Here is a 22,913-nt window from a genome sequence, read left to right as displayed (position 1 = left end):
TCGTTTAAAAATTCAGAGTTTGCAGGGATATGACAAGAATAAAAAATAAAAACCCTGCGGAAAGCGGAACTGAAATATTGTCCCGTTCCGATCAGCCCCGTGGGGGAAGGGCGGGGTCCGGGGTCTAATCACGGTGTGTGTGTGTGTGTGTGTGTGTGTGTGTGTGTGTGTGTGTGTGTGTGTGTGTGTGTGTGTGTGTGTGTTCGACATCGCCCCTTCACTTTACTACCGATTTCGCGGCCACCTGCCACTCAACAACGGCGGCAAAAACCACGACAATGAGGAATCGCCCGTGGACGGCACGGTTTGCCCGAAACACAGAATGAATCCCATAATAATGGAGGAGAGATGCGGAAATGAGTAAAGCGCTGCAGCGCGGGTAACGAAGCCTCGCGTGCAAGACTAAATCCGTCAGCGCATGACAAACATAAAAAAAAAATTGGACCAAACAGTTTGGAAATGTTCCCTTTGGACTAAGGGGTGGAAGCAGCAAGTCAGCGAGAGTGGAAAAACTATCGTTCTCATACCGTTCAAAGTGAAAAGACCTTTTCAAGAAAGCGCTTCGCCATCCCCAAATAAAGAATATTGATGGTGTAGAACTGCAGTGTCAGCGTAGGTGACGGAGCAAACCACAAACACTGGAGCGGGAGGATCCGAGGACGCGGGGAGGGTGCAGCTCTTCTGTCTCGGTTTCGGATCTTCCCTTGGGCTCGAAATTCCCAAAAGCCCTGTGCACCGTGTCAACGTTTTAGCTTTTTTTTTTTTTTTTTTTGAGGAACACGCACGCGAGGCGGAGCAGGTGGAACCACGCCCGGAGCCCGTCGCTCGCATTTCGGTCTCGGAGGCCGACGGAGAGGTGGGGGAGAGCTGATCGGCGTCGGCGAAGGATCTGAATCGGCTGTAGGCAAACAGTGGTGCGAGGAGGTGGGGGCGGGGGTGGAGGTTTTGGGGGTGGGTGGCTGGACTCAGGACGAGGGCTCGTCCTCATGCAGGTCCTCTAGTTCTCCTTCCCTGGGACCCTCCCCACTGCTGCCCTTCCTGAGAGAGAGCGAGAAAGACAAGAGTCAACTCATCCAACCGCTCTAAGCCAGCTCAGTACAAAGCTGCACTGTCTTCTCCTTTATACTGACAGACAGACAGGTGAGACAGACAGACAGAGAGACAGACAGACAGACAGAGGAACATGAAGCGCTGCGGCAGAGGCTGTAGATGGAGGGCGTGGCGACGGGCGGACAGACAGAGCGTGGGACCACGGCGCAACGAAAGAAGCGTTACCTTAGCGACGGGTGAAGTTTTAAGGAGGGGCGGAGGGGCCACGAGGTCCTGCAGCAGAGTGGGAAACAGACAGAGAGACAGTGAAAGGAGGGACACTGGAGGCGTGGAGACCGGAGGACGTCTACGGGATGGGCTGGGTTGTTTTGTCCCCCCCCCCCCCCCCCCCGCAAAAAAAAATAAAAAATGGCGGCTTCCGTCATTTAGAAGTGTGAAACATTTGGAAACTGCTGGCAAGGCGCTACAAATAACGCCGACATCCGCCTTCGCGGTTCATCATGAATATGGACTTTTCATTACCAAGCCGTGGCGCACGGCGGCACTGAGCTCCCTTTCACCCTCTCCATGATGAGATAAAGGTCAGAGGTCAGAGGTCAGAGGCGACGGTGTCGATCCCGAGACTAGGACCTCAGGCTGGTGAAATATTATGGACGGGTGTGTCTCCCGGCATCCTCCAGCAGGGGGCAGTGCTCTTGCACGCTTCCATACAGAGACCTGAAAAGCCCGATGGCCCGAAGTGCAGACGGTTGAAGTCTGCACACACGGAATATTCAACAGGACGTGGTGACGTAGCGCCGCAGCAGCAGCAGACGGGAGGCCATAACACAGATCACCACCCCAAGGTCGTCCAAGGTGAACCCCGGTGCGGCTTTGACAGAGGCGGGATGCGGTTAGAGGACGAGCCGACTCGACCGACTCGTTTTTAGAAGTGCCCGGGCGCTCGATGGATCGCAAGGCTCCCGGGCCCCAGCGTGAGGCTGCTCCGTCTCATTTCTCTGCCGAGACAGAGCCACGCAGACGCCACTTATAAAAGCTCCCACGGTGACGGAGGGAAGCCCGCTGCTATGGCAACCCAAACTGGCAGCCGCTGCCATGGACGCGGCTGATCGTTTTGCCTTCTTGCAGTACATGAGGCGGAGGCAACCAGCCGGGGTTTTCGGTTCGTTCTGGGGTTTGAGGTTCGGATTTGGGGTTTGGGGTGAGGGGTTTGAGGTTTGGGGTTCGGTTTTGGGTTTGAGGTTCAGATTTGGGGTATGAGATTTGGGGTGTGGGGTTTTGGCTTGGGGGTTTAAGGTTCAGGGTTTGGAGTTCATGTTTTGAGGTTGGGGGGTTCAAGTCAGGGGTTCGGTTTGGGGTTTGAGGTCCAGGGTTCGGGTTGGGGGTTTGGGGTTCAGGGAGGGGGTTCAGTTTCGGGTTTGTGGGTTCGGGTTGGGGGTTTGGGTTTGGAGTTGGAGTTTAAGGTTTGGAGTGTGGGGTTTGGGGTAAACACGGCAAAACAGCGTTCACTTTTTATGCACCACACATCTGGAACAAAGGCCCAGAAAACTGCAGGTCTGCTGCAACTCTCCCCTCTTTTAAATCAAGGCTTTTCTGTTTGCCGCTGCCTTTTACTAAAGCAAATATTTATTGTCTTTCTTTTCATCTTTGATGTCTTTCTATGGGGATGGTAGCTCAGGCGGTAGAGCTGGTGGTCTAGTGATCTAAGGGTTGCTGGTTCGATCCCAGGCTCCTCCTGCTAGCATGCTGTAGTGTCCTTGAGCAAGACACTTAACCCCTAATTGCTCCTGATGGCTGCGTCCGTCGGTGTTTGAATAATTGTAAGTCGCTTTGGATAAAAGCGTCTGCTAAATGACTGAATGTAATGAATGTAATGTAATCTTTGTCTTGATGCTTCTGATGTTTCTTGTAAAGCACTTTGAATTGTCTGGTTGTTGAAATGTGCTGTATAAATAAACTTGCCTTGATTTTCGGGGTCCAGGCTGGGCTTAGGGGTTTGGGGTTCAGGTTGTAGGTTTTGGGTTTGGGTTCAGGGTTTGAGGTTTGGGGGTTGGGGTTCAGGTTGTGGGTTTTGGGTTTGGGTTCAGGGTTTGAGGTTTGGGGGTTGTTGTTCAGGTTGGGGGTTTTGGGTTTGAGGTTCAGGTTGGAGTTAGGAGGTCAGGCTTTGGGGTTCCGGGTACAGTTCTTGGGGTTTTAGGTTGGGGGCTCCGGCTGGGGCTCGTCCGAGCACATGCCGGGATCGCCAAGGGATGCCGGTGCTTACATCAGCAGGTTTCCGGGGGCTGACATGGAGCGCTCCTCCCTCCTGCTCGGGCACTCGAAGGGGTTGCTGAAGGAGCGTTTCCTCAGCATGGCTTTCACCAGGATCTGAAAAGCAAACGCATGGAGAGCGAGATAACAACAAGATACATAATAATATGACAACACAAGACAACACAACAAGACAACACAACACAAGATAAAACAACAAGACAACACAACAAGACAACACAACAAGATAACAACAACACAACAAGACAACACAACAAGACAACACAAGACAACACAACACAAGCTAAAACAACAAGACAACACAACACAAGCTAAAACAACAAGACAACACAACAAGACAACACAACAAGACACCACACAGACAGCTTGAGGGTTCCAGGATCACCTGGTTTGCAGAGTCGTATTTAAAAGCTCACAGAGTCACACATTCAGACCTGAATATATAATATAATATATAATATAATAATGGTTTTAAGCCGGAGGGAAGAGGAAATCAGTTCTTCAGCTCAATGGGGTTTAAGCGCCTTTTCCCAATGAGGATTTAAAGCATTTTAATCACGGCCAAATAATATACACCAACCTAATTCCCGCTTGAAATGGGAGATATTTGTTGGTGTTGGGGTTTATTCCAGTCTCCACAGAGCAGCCTTGTGATCTTCACATGCTGAAGATCTAAAATCTAATCTAATCCTAATTATAATGATGATGTGATGATTAATGACATAAAGCCCTTGCTTGATGATGTGACTCATGCATAAATAAAACTAGACATGCATACAAACACGGTGTGGCTATTTTAATATCAATGTTTAATTCTGAATTGCAGAAGATCTGAATCAACGGGAGACTTACTTTACTCTCCAACTTGTGATTTATTCCAATTTTTTACCAATTTTGCGATGAAATAGAAGATGCGTACCACTGCAGAGAGGCTGGGGACGTATCTGACGGAGTTCTGCACCTCCTCCTCCGTCACCTCCACCACAGAGCAGTGCTCCTCTTCCAGCGGCAGGGGGTCCGAGCCCCCCCGGGTCACCCACTGGTCCATCTGCACGCGTGTTCGTGCACACACACACACACACACACACACACACACACACACACACACACACACACACACACACACACACACACACACACACACACACACACACACACACACACACACACACACACACACACACACACACGATGATGTTTTGAAGGTCACGTGAGTGTAGAAGCTAAAACAGATGTCTGGATAATAAAACAGGATAATACATGTGACGTGTGTGAGACTAATCGACTGTGATGATTGATTCCTCTATCACAAATACAAACGTGGCTGCAAAACAATGATATTAGTGGTGATTTGGGGCGGTCTGCTCCTCACCTTGATCTCTGGTATTGTGGTCCTGGAATCTGGATCCTTGTCCAGCATCCGCAGGATCAGCGTCCTCAGCTCCTCGCTTATGTTCGCTCTTCAGCGGACAGAGGAAAATATTAATAAATAAAAAGAATAAAGTACTTCTGTAGATGAAACATTTAAAATGTTTTTAATAAATAAAAAAAAATAACAAATACAGCTTGCATTGCACCAGGAGTCAAAGAACGAGTACTTGGTATGACCCCCAAACGGCAGCAATAGAAGAATAGAAGAAAATACAACGTGTAGTAACTTGTATCTGAGTAACAATTTAAAATTCAATTTCACCTGGAAAGCCCAAATAAAATAAGCGAGAGATGAGTTCAGAGGAAAGTTGGCAGACTGTGTGAGGTTATCACCTAATTCCAAGATCTATTAACAAGTTATGCACCCGATAGGATTCATAGGGTAGACAAGACCCATTGAGAATGTAAATGTACAGAGATCTGTAGGAAGAGCTAAAAGTAACCATTTGAACATCGCAACGGTGGGATCTACCAGAGTGAAAGTCTTTCTCGCCTTTCATTTTCTCATTCCCCCTCGTCGCCCTCCACGCCGTTCTTTTAATCTTCCAGAGGTGTAACAGAGCAGGGCAGGAGCCCTAGAATTCCTGCATCACCAGACGGTGTGGATGTAGTAGGCAGATGGAGGCAGAACGTGGATGCAGTGTATATTATTGTACAGGACGGTGGTATATTATTTTTTATATCGGCAACAGCATTTTGTTCAGTTGGAGGCAAGGAATTGGATAAACCAAATGACAATAAAATGTATTTAATCTAATCTAGTAGTATATGGATGCATGTATATGTGATGGAAATCCATATGACCTTTCATGTATTGATTCTTCTTCCATTGCACCGATCGCATGTCTTCTCCCTGTGGGCCGAACTTATTGACAGGACCGAATGCCCTTCCACGCATGTTTGGACGCAGGCCGCCCTACTGTATGCCGTGAAAGTCTCTTCAAATATCTCAATAAATAACTGTTTGTATTATTGTTTTCTGAGACCTGAGGTTATTTGTAGAGGTCAGACATGAGTTTAGCGCCTAAGTCTGAATTTCCACAACAAGTATTTGGATGGCTGCAGTGCATGGAAGCAGTATTTAGATGGATGCACTATTTGGAAGGATGCAGTGCATGGATTCAGTATTTGGATAGTTGCACAATTTGGAAGGATGCAGTGCATGGATGCAGTATTTGGATGGATTTAGTGCATGGATGGAGTATTTTGATGGATGCACTACTTGGATGGATGCAGTGTTTTAAACGATGCAGTGCTTGGATGCAATATTTGGATGGGTGCATTATTTGGATGGATGCAGTATTGGATGGAGGCCCTAATTGGATGGATGCAGTGCATGGATGCAGAATTTGAACGGATGCACTATTTGGATGGCTGCGGTGCATGGATGCAGTATTTGGATGGCTGCGGTGCATGGATGCAGTATTTGGATGGGTGTAGTGCATTGATGGAGAATTTGGATGGATGCACTACTTGGATGGATGCAGTGCGTGGATGCAGTGTTTGGATGGATACAGTGCATGGATGCAGTATTTGGATGGGTGCATTATTTGGATGGATGCAGTATTTAGGTGTATGCAGTGCATGGATGGATTATTTGGATGGATGCAGTATTTGGAAGGATGCAGCGCATGGATGCAGTATTTGGGTGGGTGCAGTATTTGGAAGGATGCAGTGCACGGGTGCAGTTTTAGGGCGAACGCAATGTGTGGATGTAGTATTTGGATGGGTGCTGTATTTGGGTGGACGCAGTGCACGGATGCAGTATTCGCGTGCTGACTTACGACTCGGGGAACTCCACACACTTGGTCCTGATCTTGTTGTGCAGAACCAGGATGTAGTCGTCTATGAAGGGACACTGGACGACAGGGGACAGGAAGAGAGAGAGGTGGCACTAAACTTGGGATCACATCATTTTTAATGTCCCTAGACTCAGCTGAGAAGAAATGGACAGAAGAATCTGTTTCCGAGAAGAGGAAAACAGGTGGTAGATGGTATATACAGTATATTCTTTTTCTTTTTTTTTCTTGTGTACGTCTGCACAGAGCTTGAATAGTGTATTTGACAGACGGACGACAATTGCACTTATTGCATTATATTTCCCATCTCACGTAGATTGTGCAACAGCATAGGAAATACAGGTAGACAACAACATATTTATTTGCATAATGCAAACTGCACATAAGACTGTACAGCATCTTATCCTAGATTGTTCCTTTTCTTTAGATCCTATTAGCCAGGTTTTTTTTTTTTTTTTAACTTTTCTTATTAAGCTCAGTCACTGGAGGAGCTGCAGTAGAACGGCGTGCGAACGTTCTGCACTCTGCAGCTAAGAAAAGAAAAAAAAAGAAGGTTAATGTCCGGAGAGAATGCGTGGAACTTGCCTTCCCGAAGACCAAGCAGTAGAGCGTCACGCCCATGGCCCACACGTCCAGCGCCTGCCGGGGAAAACACGGGTGAGAGGAAGTGAGAAAGCAGGCGCCGAAATGGCATGCGGAGATCGATGAGGTGCAGGTTGGACTGAAGGGACGGGGAGAGACGCGCCGGAGTCGCAGCCGCCCGTTGCTCCATCCCTCCCTCTCTAGCCGGCTTCACACCTAATCCAAAAACGCATCCCGCAGTCGGATCCCCCCCCCAGTCGCCATCGGAGTCTCAAAATGTGTCAGGGAACATATTGTCAGTATAACGGCGAGTGGTTTGATCAGTTGAACATTTGCCATTTTCCGTGAATGAGAGTTGAATACTTCCTTTATATAGTACATATAAAACTAATAAATACACACAATCTCTTGTATAAAAATAATTGCATTGATAGTGAACACGGTGACATTCATACATCCACCTGTCCACACGAGCGAATGGACTTCCTGTTTGTTGGTATCGTTTGTCAGTTTCGGTGTAAAGCCAGCATAAAAGTGTTGGGATTAGTTTTTGTCTCTTGGGATACCTTTACCGCAACAGATTCTTCCACGTGATTGCAATATATTTTATAATGCAGTACCCCCGCCTCGCTACTAAAAATGGCTTCTTAAGGGACGAAATGTTTCTTAATCACACTTTCATACATCTCTGTGAATAACAACAAATAAGGGCTTTCGAAGGAAGCCCAAACGGCTCCTAATCAGCGAGGGGGGGCCAAACGGCCACTTGAAGCTCCTCGTGCTCCACTCCAGCCCTGGATCGGGTTCTTTCCGCGCGATGCTGGAGCCTCTCCGCCGGTACGCGCACGCTCCCTCTCAAGGCAGAACCGCGCCCACGGCGCCCGGCCGAGCAGCGGCGGCGGTGGCTGGAGAGCAGGCGGCGTCTGTCGTCAAATGAATGCCGCCTCCTGATTGCATAAGACGCTGCGGGACGGAGGCGGAGGAGGAGGAGGCGACGTTGGGAAGTAAAAAGATTGAAACGTGTCGCGGAGTTATTTAATGGGTGCACATGGGCTCCCTCAAGATCACCAACTGTTAGGCACATAGCGTGTCTTTTAAGTGCTTTTAAGGGGAACATTCGTGAGCACGTTGTCGGGCGGTGAATGAACGCGTTAGGTTTCTGGTGGACCGGTCATGTTGGGCTTTGAGATTGTTTGTTTTCTGGGCTCTCAGTTGGGATTTGAGCGGCTGTGTCTGTTATAAAGATCCATGCTTCGTCTCGCAGTGGCACTTCGCGTCGTCGCTTTTGATGATCGCCACGGCCTTGGGATCATATGAGACACACTGGTTTTGAACTGCCCGTGGGTAGAATGAACATGTAAGAATCTGGCCATTCTTGACTAAAAGCTCTGTTCCCGCTGTCTACTGTTCCCTTTGTGGAGCACGCCAGGTGAAATGACTTCTCTCTGACTGGCTTAGTTCTCTCACAGCGCGACCCTCCCCTCTCGTCTCTCGACTGTGCGTGGCAGTGACAGACGCTTGTCGGATTGTGCAAATTTGGTTGGCAGGGTAACATCACGTGAGATGAATAACAACACACGCAATTGGTCCGTGACGTTCCTGGACGGCTCCTCCAGTACCGTAAAGGCAATAAAAGTTGTGCAAATAAAAGCGCTCCGTCTAAATGAGTAATTCTCAATAATTCATGGGCTATAGGTCCGGTCCGCCAATTAGTGACCTGTGGTCTATGTTATAGTATTGTCATGTTTTGGGTTAAATGCATAGACAGAAGCACTCACTTTTCCACTGAAGCTTTTGCGCTTGTCTGAAAGCGTCTCTGGGGCCATGAAGGCCGGCGTTCCCGCCGTGCTCGACAGCAGCGCGTCGTTGCCCTCGAACTGGTTGCTGACTCCGAAATCTGCGATCTTCACGTGGCCGTCGTCTCCCAGCAGCAGGTTGGACGGCTTGATGTCCCTGTGGACGATCTTCTGGTAGTGCACTGGGGGCGCGAGGAGAGACAGGACAACGGTGCGATGCTTACAGAGGGAGAAGGTAGAATGCAAAAGGATTCATGGAACAAAGTGAGAAGATGTCACTTTAGAGGTTGCCCTGGGACAAATAACGGAAGCGCTTCTGGACGCAGGGGAAACGGCACCGGCTCCCTCGCGCAGACACACGGGAGCACAAACGTGAAGATCGGCAATCAACACTTTGACTTTAATGTGAATGTGTACCTTCTTAGTGGCAGGATTTGGAGCTGATCTGCTTAAAGACAGAGACTTGAACATACATATCCCACTTAAGTTGCTCCCTAAGCCTCGTCACTTAACAGAAGTCAGGGGCTAAGATCCCAAACCCTCCGCTGATTGGCTGAAAGCTGACCTCATCTCTGAGGTCGCCTCATCAGAGATGAAACTCTTGACTAGTCTAGATTGCAGGGCTGGTAAATGAACCGCTGTTAGCTCTCAAAACATGCCTCGAGTTTGCAATTGGCACGACATAATGGCGTTGGCGTGGATGTCATGACACAAGCCTTGCGTAATAGATTAGGTAATATTTAGAGATGAATGTGGAGAAAGCTTCATCTTATGTCGGGCAAAGGTTTTCTTGTAGGTGAATAGTTCACTACGCTGTAGTTTTCGCTAAGTTCTTATGGACTGTTATATATTTATGGACTATATATATAGTCTTATGGGATATTTTTTATCAGAGGACAGTATTAAACTGGACAAACTAGTAATAAAATCATTTCAAATCAAGATTCCGTCTCGAGTTATTATTTTATTTAGTAAGTAAACGCGTGATAAGTCGGTAATGTGCAGCCAGATGGTCATTATCGCCAAAGAACCCCCCCGGCAGGTTGACCAGGGGGGTCTTGTATCACTCTGTGCCATGTACTGTATCAGCCTGCATCACTCTATATCCCCCTGTATCACTCCCTACCACACTGTATCCCCCTCCATCACTCCCCACCACACTGTATCAATCTGTATCACTCCCCACCACACAGTATTACTCTATATCACTCCCCACCACACTGTATCACTCCCCACCATATTACATCATTATGCATCACTCCCCACTACACTATCACTCTATATCACTCCCCACTATATTGCATCACTATGTATCACTCCCCACCACACTGTATCACTCTGTATCAAGCTGAATTACTCTGTATCACTCTCCACCACATTGTATCACTCTCTATCACACTGGAACTGAGTCATGTTTAGAGTGATGCTACTCACAGTACTCGATGCCCAGGACAATGTCTCGGAAGTAGAGCCTCGACTGCTGTTCTGAGAAAGGACACTCGGTGGGCACCTCCATCACGGGGCTGAAGATCCACATGGTGGAAAACAAAAAGAAGACATCTCAAAAGGTCACAATTACATTCCACTGATAGAATCAAAATTGTAAGTCCTCGCAGCCTCACGTCACACTGAAATTGCTGTCCAATGAGAGCAGGAACAGATTGTAATGGGATCCTGAAATGGGCAAAATAAATGCCACAGCAACTTAATCAACATGACTATTCCAAAATTGTTCCAATCAATTTTAATACATTGGAACCCACAGTGATTTGTTTATGTAAATGTGAATATTCTGGGATTCTGGGAGGCCTCGATCGTCAGCAATTTGTCCACTGATCAGAAGAGAATGATGGCAGCCGCGTTTTGCATGAGCATTATTATCGGACATTTTGATTGGCAAGTTTATAATTTATCTGGGTTTTTTGTTTTTTTTGTAAATTTTACCAGGCCAAAAAAACAGCAATTACAAGTCGGTGCGGCATCAAAATGATTCTGAAGCTGTTATTTTAAGGTAAAAAAGAGACGCGGTGTTGCAAAACAGTCTCTCTCTCTCTCTCAAACTGCTGAAGTGATGTTAGGCAGTTTGAGAGACACATTAAGAAGCATGAAATCCCGCCCAAAAAACATCCTTCCTTTGAAGATGGGGCTGGAGGAGGCTCACAGTAGAGCGACGAAAACCTGGGAGGGTAGGGTGGAGGGGATGGACAAATGGAGGGACGGAGAGACGGAGGGAGAGACAGAGATGACAGAGGGATGGAGGGATGGGAGAGAGAGAGATGACAGAGAGATGGAGAGAGAGAGAGAGAGATGACGGAGCGATGGAGTGACGGAGAGAGGGACAGATGATGGAGGGATGGAGAGAGAGATGACAGAGAGATGGAGGGATGAGAGAGAGACAGAGAGATGACGGAGGGATGGAGAGAGAGACAGATGATGGAGGGGTGGATAGAGACAGATGATGGAGGGATGGAGAGAGAGATGACAGAGAGATGGAGAGATGGAGAGATGGAGAGAGAGACAGATGACAGAGGTAGGGAGACATGGAGAGAGAGACAGAGAGATGAAGGAGGGATGGAGAGATGTGAAGAGAGACAGATGACAGAAAAGGGCATGTCCTATACTCACCCTTTGGGCATCAGCTCAAACACTGACGGAGAAAGAGAAAAGAGGAAACAGAATGAATGAGAAGCTTCCTGGGTATATAGTGAAGTATACAGTATATTGGGTATATATTGGGTATATATTGACATATATATTGACGTGTGTATTGGGTATATAATGACGTATATATTGGGAATATATTGGCTTATATAATGGGAATATATTGGCGTATATATTGACGTATATATTCGGAATATATTGGCGTATATATTGATGTATATATTGACATATATATTGGGTTTATATTGACGTATATATTGGGTATATATTGACTTATATATTGACATATATATTGGGTATATATTGACGTATATATATTGACTATATATTGGGAATATATTGGCGTATATATTGACGTATATATTGGGTTTATATTGACATATACGTATATTGGGTATCTTTTGGGTATATATTGACGTATATATTGGGTATATATTGACGTATATATTGGGTATATATTGACGTATATATTGGGAATATGTTGGTGTATATACTGGGTTTATATTGACGTATATATTGGGTATATATTGATGTATATATTGGATATATATTGGGTATATATTGGCGTTTATATTGACGTATATATTGGGTATATAATCACGTTTATATTGGGTCTATATTGACAGTTAAATTGGGTATATATTGACGTATATTTTGGGTATATATTGATGTATATAATGGGTATATATTTGGTATATATTGACCTATATATAGCCGTATATATTAGGTTTATATTGACGTATATATTGACTTATATATTGGATATATATTGACATTTAAATTGGGTATAAATTGACGTATATATATTGGGTATATATTGACGTATATTTTGGTATGTATTGACATATATGGGTTTATATTGACATATATATTTGGCGGATATTTTAATATATATTGATGTATATATTGGGTATATATTGCCTTTTATATTGGGTATATATTGCCTTTTATATTGGGTATATATTGACATATACATTGGGTATATAGCTCCATTGATTTGGGAGTAATTGTGTATTGCGTAAATATATATATATATATATATATATATATATATATATATATATATATATATATATATATATATATATTTCATATTTATATTAAACATTGTTTTTTTTATTTCTGATATCAGTGTTTTTCAACCCTGCAACGGTTCTAATTCCGCTTCACAAGAATAAAGAATGGAAATCAGCCCTTGTGTTGCAAGATCAAAATTGCAGTTCAGCTCAGAGTGGAGAATGGAATTCTCACAGGAATCGTTTCATTCTGTCAAATCAAGATTTGTTTTGTGACGAATGAATCGTTTGCGTCGCTACTCGCAGACCATAATAACAGGTCTCTGACATGTTTAGTTCTTAAAGAGACAGTGACGTGGAGACAGAAAGAGAGTTGGAAACACTGGACTGGTGACTGCTGTGACACCGCAATCTCATTATGGGGATCTATCTATCTATCCATCTATCTATCCATCTATCCATCCATCTATCTATCCATCCATCCATCCATTTATCCATCATCCATCTATCTATCCATCTATCCATCCATCCCTCTATCCATCCATCTATCTGTCCATCCATCTATCTGTCCATCCATCCATCTATCTATCCATCTATCTCTCTATCCATCTATCTATCTGTCTATCCATCTATCAATCTGTCTATCAATCATCCATCCATCTATCGATCTGTCCATCCATCCATCTATCATCCATCTATCCATCTTTATATCTACATGTCTATATATCTGTCCATCCATCCTTCCATCCATCAATCAATCATCTATCTATCTATCTATCTATCTATCTATCGTTCTATCCATCCAGCCATCCATCTCTGTCCATCCATCCATCTATCTATCCATCTGTCCATCCATCTATATATTTATCTATCATCCATCTATCCATCTATCTATCTAGGATGGATAGAGGATAGAGGGATGGAAGGAAAAACTCATTTTGCCGATGCTGCCGGCAGAGAGAAACGGGGCCACGGCGGGGTCCGCCTCCTTCACCAGCACAGCTTCCCTTAGGGGGGGAACGGCCCCTACACTGCACCTGCTCCCTCCAAAAGGTCCCATCCATTCAGACGACCTCGCCAGGTTGTGCAGGTCATCATGTGACCAGCCAGCCCAAACAATCGGCACGGCGCCTCCGGTTGCCGTGGTTACGATAATCAGGCCTGTCATATGCTCTCCAGAGAGAAAGAGAGAGAGAGAGAGAGAGAGAGGAGGTCTACCTACCCATGTGAAGGTTGTCCTCTGCGGGGTCGTCCAACACCTGGAACATCAACACACAATGGGGCATTAGAGTATATTGTATTGAGTATTGAGCTATGTTGAAGCAGCTTCATATAACAAGTGTCCTATACGTCCAAATCCCTGTAAAGAAAGCAAGGCAGCAAGTGAAAGAAAAACATACATACACACACACACACACACACACACACACACACACACACACACACACACACACACACACACACACACACACACACACACACACACACACACACACACACACACACACACATATATATATAAACACATACATATATATATATACACACACACATACATACAGAAATATACATACATATATATATATATATATATATATATATATATATATATATATATATATATATATATATATATATATATATATATTTATATAATTATATTATATTATATAATTATATTATAAAAATGTTTTCATTGGACATTCAGAAAAATGAACGATATATACATAAAATCTAAATAACATTCAAATATTAGTTGACCACTTGTTGCCCTTCCCCCCTCAGTTTATAATGTTTCTAAAAATATAGAATTTGTTTTATGAAAAATATATTCTCTTAAGTTAAGCCTTTACGTTTGATTTTCTTTCATCATATTGCCCAAACAGGTTAATTCATATTAAGCTTTGTACCATTCTAACCAGTTCAAACCTGCCCGATCGGCGCGGACTCAGAGTTTGTGACGGGAAGCAGATTGCGGCTTTGCCACGACACATTCCAAACCCCGGAGCTTGTGGGCCGCCTGTCCCGCGTGCTCCCGTCTCAAGAAACTACGCAGGACTTGTACGACTTCGCCTCGTGCACGTTTTAGGACCAATAAAATAAACATTCCTCAACCCCCGACAGCCGTTAAGGAGCCCATTACAACCAAATGATCTGTTATGAGTAGAAACCATTAAAGTTATGGGGTTGTCCAAGAAGAACCACATGTCGGAGCCAGTTTTATTCAAGCCAGTCATGTCGCTCTTCCCTTAAATAAATAGTCGGAGTAGTAAATGCAGTTACACAATCGGTCACATTTTCCTTTCACTGCTCTGCATTTTGCCGAATGCATCACTCAAATACCATTGCGATAAATGCAGCCGTGTTCCACTTCTGATCCCTCTGAAGGTGGGTTAGAATTCAGTTAAGGATTCAGAACAAAAAAAAAAAAAAGAAACAACGGGTGTGTTGTTCCCAGCCATCTGCGAGCGCCGTGGGCTCTAACCCTCTCCGACCAAGAGAAAAGTTATTATCTAAATCGATCGCCCGAATCGCCGCCTCGCTCCAATCCCTGTAATGACGGCCGGGCCGGCATAAGCCTGGCCGAGCTAAATAGACAGAGATGGAGGGAGGGAGCAGATTGGTCGATTTGCCCATGTGTGCCCGAGTGAGAGAAGACGGCGAACAAAGAGGAGAGGGAGTCATTTTCTGTGTGTGTGTGTGTGTGTGTGTGTGTGTGTGTGTGTGTGTGTGTGTGTGTGTGTGTGTGTGTGTGTGTGTGTGTGTGTGTGTGTGTGTGTGTGCGCGTGTGTGTGTATTATTGGACATTTCTTCCAGAACGAGCATTGAGTCGTTATTACAGCCCGCCCACTAAATGTCCTTTTTATGGCCAGGCGGCTTCCTCAGACATGAGACATGGTGATATGGGAGAAACATGGGAGTCATATGAGACATAGGTGAGACATATAAAACATAGGAGAGACATAGGAGACATGAGAGAGACATAGGATACATTAGGGAGATAATTAGGATACATTAGGGAGAGACATAGGAGACATTAGGGAAAAAATTAGGATACATTACGGAGAGACATAGGAGACATTAGGAAGAAAATTAGGATACATTAGGGAGAGACATAGGAGACATTGGAGAGACATATGAGACATGGGAGAGACATAGGAGACATGGGAGGAACAATGTTCTCCTTAATTCCTTTAATCAGAATTTCTCCTTATGACTTTATTGACATGGAAGTATCTACAGCAAGATTGCCAAAGCATCTAAAGCTAAAAAGTAGTAAAAAAAAAAGATGCATTTCCTTCATATAAGGAGACATCAGTGTGACTGACCTTGTATTGTGACTGACTTGGATGACTGGATTTTTGGACAATGGCTTCTTTATTGTCTTAGATTTTTTCAGTGATATTTCTGTGGGTAAATCCCATGAAACGGCTTCTGTTTTTCCGATGCCACCTTGGATTTTGAACTCATCACTGAGTCGCACATTTCAGTATTTTCGAGGGACGCTCACACAACATTTCAAGGATTCTTTTTTAATTTATTTTTTCATTAATCCGGCAAAGAAATGTGGACCATGGATTTAAAATATCAATCTAACTTTATAAATATACATGTAAATGGATAGTTTGGTAACGTCTAAACACTACAGAGAGATCGAGTCCACGCCGCACACTGGACATGGTCCAACTGGACATTTTCAATCAGAATCTGTACATTTGTTGTTTTTTGTTTGCTTTTGTTTTTTTTTTTCCTCTTTCCATTGTGATTTGTTAAATACTCAAAAATGGAAATATTAGACCTCTGAATACTGTATGCCATGCTGTATAAAAATAATAATAATCTGTACATTTATAGTAAATAATATTATGTCATAAAGTGTCTTACTGTAAACCTCATCTCGTTCAATTTCGAAAACAACACCTGTCATATAAGTAGAAATACTGAATATTTTGGATCAAAGTTGTTCAGTTCAATATCCGCTCCCTATGTGGATCTATTTGAATAAATAAACATATCGAAACTGCTATCTATATTTATTCATATACGACCCCCCAGCCGTGTTTCTAGCTTACACACAAAGTATGTGTTCCAGATAGTTTTAGCCGGATTCGACATATTTCAGACTGGCGTACTGGCTTGTCGGTTAATTTCTTCTCCGTATGTGGATCGATTTGGATGAAACTTCGACCACGAGGTCTTTGTGACAGCACGGTTCAAACAAGACGTAACCGTGTTCGTGTGTTGTGCAGAGGTTTGTGATACAGATAGTTTTAGGCTTCCAAATTTTGGGTTATTTTTCCTCTTACAACAACAATAAGGGGCAGCAGTACAATTACACCGTCCTGTGGGCTGGACCCCTAATAATAATAATAATAATAATATTAAAAAAGGAAAATAATAATAATAATAATTAAAAACGATAATAATAATGACCTCACCTCCACCAGCTTGACGATGTTAACGTGGTCCAGTTTCTTAAGGATGGCGATCTCCTGGTAGACCCGCTCCAGGGGTCCTAGGATTTTGGGCTGTTCTCCCTGCGCGGCTTTGGGTCCTCGTGGAGGCGGCCGACCTGCGGACCAAGGCACACACCGCACAGAATTAATGTTATTACTATTTTTTTTTAATCTTCACTCACTTCCTGATATCTGGCAATAACAGGGAAGAAACTGATATCGTCGCCCCGTCAGAAATAACGTTTTTTTTTGCCCCTAAAAAATATTTCTGTCATTCGTTTGGCCAACTAGTTGAATGCAAATAATTAAAGCGATGTTTTTATCAACGTACTTTTTGATGTTTTACAGCATGACCTGAATTTTACTTGGTGGTTGTCATTATTTTTGTTGAGGGAAACATAAAGAAAATGTTTTTTTTGGCAATTTTTTTTTTTATTTTTACATGTGAATAATAAAATTCACATTATTAAAGTAGCTGGCGGAGGAGAACATAGAACAGTCCAGTATAGTACAGAACTGAACATAACAGAATGGAACACAATGAATGAAGGCCAATTGTTAAACTAAGCACTTTACTATTGGTTATAGGAATGAACAGTGGAAGAGGGAGAACAGAATAGAATAGGACATAGAACAGAAGGGTCATACGTGGGAAGCCGCATTGCTTCATCAGTCTCTTCTTGGACACCACCTTCATGGCCTGCGAGAGAGGGAGAGAGTGGAGCACACATTACGAGAATCATAATCACGTCCAACAACAGTTTCACACAACCCCGACTAATAAGCGTTCCAAATCCATATCCATGCTGTATCATCTGAGCGAAGGTGAATGACCTCACAGCATCGCCCCGTTTAATGAGACGCGGCTTTTGAAAAAAGATAAAAACACTGAAATATTACATGGAATATCATCCTAAAATGAGAGAGCTGGGGGAGGGCTGCGGCGATGAGAGCAGTTGGTGGCAGCTCGAGAGTCTCGGGGGAAAAAGCTTCACGTTTCTTTTCATCGGATTAAACAGCCTTTGAAGGCGAAAGGGAAGTGCCGGGGTTCCAAACCGTTGGCCCCGGGGCCACAACAGGACTATTTTTTTGTGTTTTTTTTAACAAGGAATTGTTCAAGTTTGTGGTATTGATTTGTTTGATACTGTCTCTGATAGCTCCATATTACTATGTCCCTTATCACTCTGTTTTCCTGGATTGGAAGCCGTGGGACTATTTGGTATATAACTACCACTACACGAGTTGCGATAGACCCCCCCCGCCTTAAAAAAAAAAATTGGGGATTTTGGTCAAGCCTAATACAGTGGTACCTTGATTTACGAGTGCACTAACATACGAGTTTTCCGAGTTACGAGCCGTCGAATTTTTTTTTGTATTGATTTGCGAGCAAAAATGTGAGTTAGGAGGAGCGAGCTTCAGGTGCCGCTGCTAGTTGGCGTGGCGAGCGAATCCGGCCAGCGTCCCACTTCTCACTCCTTCACTTCACGTGGTTACCTGACCGTGGAAGCATCTCTTTTGTGTTTTGTGCTCGCGTTTTCTGCTTTTTGTGCAGTTATTTTGCCAAATTTTTTTTCTAACCATGAAGAAGAAGAAGCGGATGATGTCGATTGAATTAAAGCATGAAATCATAGAAAAAAAAAAATGGTTTATTTCTTTACATTCTCTTTTATTATGTGTTATTATGTTTTTCTACAATATTTGTTATTTATAAATACATTTTTCTTATTTAAAAACATGTAACAAAAAAAAATTGGGCTGTTTTTTTGGGGGCTGGAACCGATCAATTAATTAAATTCATTTCAATGGGGAAAATTGATTTGCTATACGAGGAGATTGAATTACGAGCTCTGTCACGGAACGAATTAAACTCGTAAGTACTGTACTTCCCAGACTGATTTGATGTATGTATGTGCAGAATCTGGCAACCCGCACCCTTGAAAACATCATATATTTAGTCAATTGTGTGTGTGTGTGTGTGTGTGTGTGTGTGTGTGTGTGTGTGTGTGGTGCGTGTAATCTTATCTCAGATGGCAAACGTAGTGTGTATTCTGCAATGAATTAACTTTTAAGGAACACAGATGCTCCGGCAGCAGCAGCAGCAGCCGCAGCAGCAGCAGCAGCATCTTTAGAAGAGCAGAAAGCGTTTAGTGGGAGTCATTATAGGCGACGCCGCAGCAGCAGAGGAGGCAACACCAGGACGTGGAATCACTGCAGAAACGCCGCGATCAGGATCCCGGTGCACGCCCATTCAGTGGTCCGATCGGGGAACGGGCAAGCACTTCTCGAGGCGGTTCCACAGACACAGATTAGGTCCGAATCTCAGACTAAATAACGGTTTAGATCTGGATTTATTGAAATGGCCTTTCTCAGTCGCCCTAATCTTGGTTTAAGAAAAAAAAAAAAAAACATATTTAGAGAAGGAAATAGGTCCAAGCAAAGGCTTGGTTTAATGGATGCGGGCCTCCAGGTCGACCGGGACAATAGAGGAAATGGATTTCCTGGACCATGATCTTAGATCCCGGCCCCACCCGGGAGGAAAGCCGAGACGGAAGCTGGGAAGACCGGGCTACGGTTGCCGTTATCAGTCCTTTGGCAGCAATTATGGAGGAACGAGTACGATTCGGCATACCAGCCGCCCATACTGGACATGAGGAAGGGACCGGGCGTGAGATAGCGCACGGAACATTACGGTTCGTAATGTAAGTAATAGTTAGTAATATTATCAATCACGTGTTTATTATATGAACAATACATCAGATATTGTTGTGGTTCCACTTGTCTGGTCGTTTCCAGTCGGAGGCTCTTTCCATGTAATGCGTGGCAACACACACCCACCCCCCGGCCACGCGATTGGTGGAAACGTACAGGAAGCGAAGGGAAGCGTAACGCCCCGTTCACACACATTTTACCGCCACTCCCGTCCGGCTTTTTCAAAAGTCTGATCTGGACCGCGACCGGCAACGAGAAGACCGGACAGGAGGATCCGGCTGCTCCTTCATCGCCTCCGGCTCGGACTTCCTGGTCCGCGACGCATTAATATTGACCTGAGCAGCATTTTTTTAAATTCTGGATTCATTTCAGTGGGATTATCCTAATTGTACCGATTTAGGTGAAACCCAGTCGGCGAACCCCGCCCTCCGCTATTGTGCATTTTGTAAATGTATGCTTACACATTTTTCTGAGGAGGTGGGGGTAGAGGAGGGTTCCGAGTGAAAATAAGTCGTTCTTTCCGTGCCAAATGTGATCACGCCAGCTTAAAAAAAAAAGCCATGATTTTGTAATATAAGCTCATCCATGATTGCGTCGCCCTTCTGCTCTTCTGTCCCCCCCCCCGGGGAAACTGCGGCACCCCGGGCGGCAAGTTTGGGCAATGCAGCCGCAACTCTGACCCCGACAGAAGAAGTAGGAGAAGAATAGCGCACCGAAGGCCTTCCCGCAGATGAGGCGAGCCGCGCCGGGGCGACGCCTCGTATCCTCCCGCGACGGAGTGACGGCATCACAGCGGCGGCAGGAGGCCGGGGAGGCGTCGCGGACGCCATGACGCCCGCGCCGCATTCGATCGGCGTGACTTTTCTTCCGCTCGGCGGCGCAGGTGCATCAAAGCAAGGCACATGAAAAGACCCCGTGTCAAAGGATTTCGTTTTGCCATTTACGCGAAAGGCCGAGGGGAGAGAGAGAGAGAGAGAGAGAGAGAGAGAGAGAGAGAGAGAGAGAACTCAGTCTTGATGACAAGTTGAAAAGATCCAGCATGTCGAAAATGATGAAAGAGAAGGTAATCAATATTTCACAGGTGTGTCGGCCTTTGAAAGCGACATAAATGTTCGAGGGAAAAGGAAAAGTTGGAGCGGGGAAGATCTCCCTCGAGGCGGTGAAATAAGATGGGGCCAAATCTTTCCAAATCCCCCAGTCTCATCCCCAGGAGCATACCGAATTCTCTCCAGGTGTAAAGGTCCCTGTAAGCCGCTGTTTCGCTGCCTCCGCCTTCTTCCAGAACATAAGAATTATTATATTTTTAACAATAATTATCCCATTTGAGATGAACGGTCGCCGAGCCAACCTAAACCTAACACGTCTTGGGATATTCCTAAAATAATGAAGTTGGGCCCCGGCTCTATCGGCTCTGAAGGCGACATTAGTGTAGCTTAACTTCAGAATAATGTTAGTAATAATGAAACTATTACTAACATTGCGCCCTTTATTTTATTTCTTTTTGAGGATGGCGGTCTGATACGGCCCAGATTTCCGTGGCTTTATTTGTTCGTTTCGCCTGCCCCCCCCCCCGACCCCTCGAGAATGTAATGTTTCAATAAAATCTAACATTTCACCTGTAACGGGGTTTGGTGTCCATAACACGGCTCGGGCCAACGGTTTCTTGAGCCCTAACACCTTTTCGAGCCTTTATTCCGCTTTTGCCAAAGTGGAGGAACCACTCAAGCCGGCGGCCGGCCTGTCGACAAAGATGTATTATATCGCACTACGTAGGTGAGGGAGAAAAATGTGGTGCCTGTTTCGGGAATACTGGGGCTTTCGCCAAAAGGCTCCGATGTGAGGTCCAGGTGGAGATGTGGAGACTTGCTGAAGGGAGACTCGCCGAAACGATCACCCCACCTGACGAGGGTAAGTCAGTTTCGAGAAACGCGTTTGTGAAACAGTGTGCCTTGGTAGGGCAGCAGCGGGCGGGCAGGGCACGCGGAGCGGCCCCCCGGGGACCAACACCGGATCTCCACCGACGCCTGGCTCAGGGGAAGCGTGGGGCAGGGGGGTGTGACCCCGACCTCCTCGGGGCCGGACAAAACTGGAGGAAATCCACGTGAACAAGGGGAGAACAGGCGGACTCCACACAGGAGAAGGCCCCAGTGGGGTTGGAACCTGTAACCTTCTTATTGGTGGGCGGCAGCGCTAACCACTGATCCGCCGCGTCCCCAAATACATCTAATTAAAGGATGCGTTAAATTAAAGGATTTCTCAATCTCGGCCTTATTAAAATGTGGGTTTCCATCATTTCATGACTGTTTGACAAACTGGACACCAGCTACTTCCCGCCGGAGTTTCCTCTCAAGCTCGGGCCGCATTTCGTGATTTCAAAGGCCGATTTGGCAACGGTTTGAGATCGGATCCAGGGTGAGCTGGCGCAGTGGAAACTCAAACCTGCCTCTATATGATCCCCGTCGCCCAGGTCCCGATTCAATCAAAAACACGTTTGATCGAATCGTGGCGCAGGGCGGACCAAAAAAATGGGCAAATTTCAGTCGTCAAATGTGCGCCGATTCGTCGTCGTTCGCCGTTGGAAAAAAATCAGGTGATGCGGACTAGGCTTTGAGGAGCGGCGGGTGTTTCTGTGTTCCAATCACCATCTCCCCGTCTTCGTCTCTCTCTTTCTCTCTCTCTCTATTTCTCGTCGTACTTACGCGCCATCTGACTCTGCAGTGACCGGGTCGTTTTCCAGGGCCCAGTACGACCGCTCGGCCAAAAGAAACGGGGACATCTTGTCGGTCAGCGTCCACGGTTACTTTACTAAAGAAGGAGCCGAGCGTGGAGCTGCAGCCAACACTGCACAGTGTGTGTCCACCACGAACACATAATACACCTTCCATATGCACCTTCCTGTACCTCTCCATGTACATACACCTTCCTGTACCTCTCCATATACACCTTCCTGTACCCCCCCATATACATACACCTTCCTGTACCTCTCCATATACAGTACATACACCTTCCTGTACCTCTCCATATACACCTTCCTGTACCTCTCCATAGACATACATCTTCCTGTACCTCTCCATATATACCTTCCTGTACCCCTCCATTTACATACACCTTCCTGTACCCCTCCATATACATACACCTTCC

The 22,913-nt window shown here is 45.2% G+C and overlaps 1 protein-coding gene across 1 annotated transcript in view; it reads right to left on the bottom strand.

The window, feature by feature from the left end:
• Positions 1-901: 901 nt before the first annotated feature.
• LOC307240377 (calcium/calmodulin-dependent protein kinase kinase 1-like) overlaps positions 902-22,913 on the bottom strand; it is a 37,902-nt gene continuing 15,890 nt past the window's right edge. Inside the window, exons 5-17 of the mRNA XM_080014147.1 lie at positions 17,712-17,763; positions 17,046-17,179; positions 13,829-13,865; positions 11,555-11,576; positions 10,364-10,452; positions 8,912-9,111; positions 7,137-7,190; positions 6,537-6,610; positions 4,694-4,781; positions 4,241-4,369; positions 3,314-3,417; positions 1,276-1,323; positions 902-1,038 (exon numbers count right to left, since the gene is read on the bottom strand). Coding sequence (XP_079870273.1) covers positions 966-1,038; positions 1,276-1,323; positions 3,314-3,417; positions 4,241-4,369; positions 4,694-4,781; positions 6,537-6,610; positions 7,137-7,190; positions 8,912-9,111; positions 10,364-10,452; positions 11,555-11,576; positions 13,829-13,865; positions 17,046-17,179; positions 17,712-17,763 — 1,104 coding nt within the window. The 3' untranslated portion in view covers positions 902-965. The remainder of the gene's footprint in view (positions 1,039-1,275; positions 1,324-3,313; positions 3,418-4,240; positions 4,370-4,693; positions 4,782-6,536; positions 6,611-7,136; positions 7,191-8,911; positions 9,112-10,363; positions 10,453-11,554; positions 11,577-13,828; positions 13,866-17,045; positions 17,180-17,711; positions 17,764-22,913) is intronic.

This window comes from Zeus faber, assembly GCF_960531495.2.
Source record: "Zeus faber genome assembly, chromosome: 14".
Classification (NCBI taxonomy): Eukaryota; Metazoa; Chordata; class Actinopteri; order Zeiformes; family Zeidae; genus Zeus; species Zeus faber.
The sequence above is the reverse complement of the archived record's forward strand: the minus strand, read 5'-3'. Positions and strand labels throughout refer to the sequence as shown.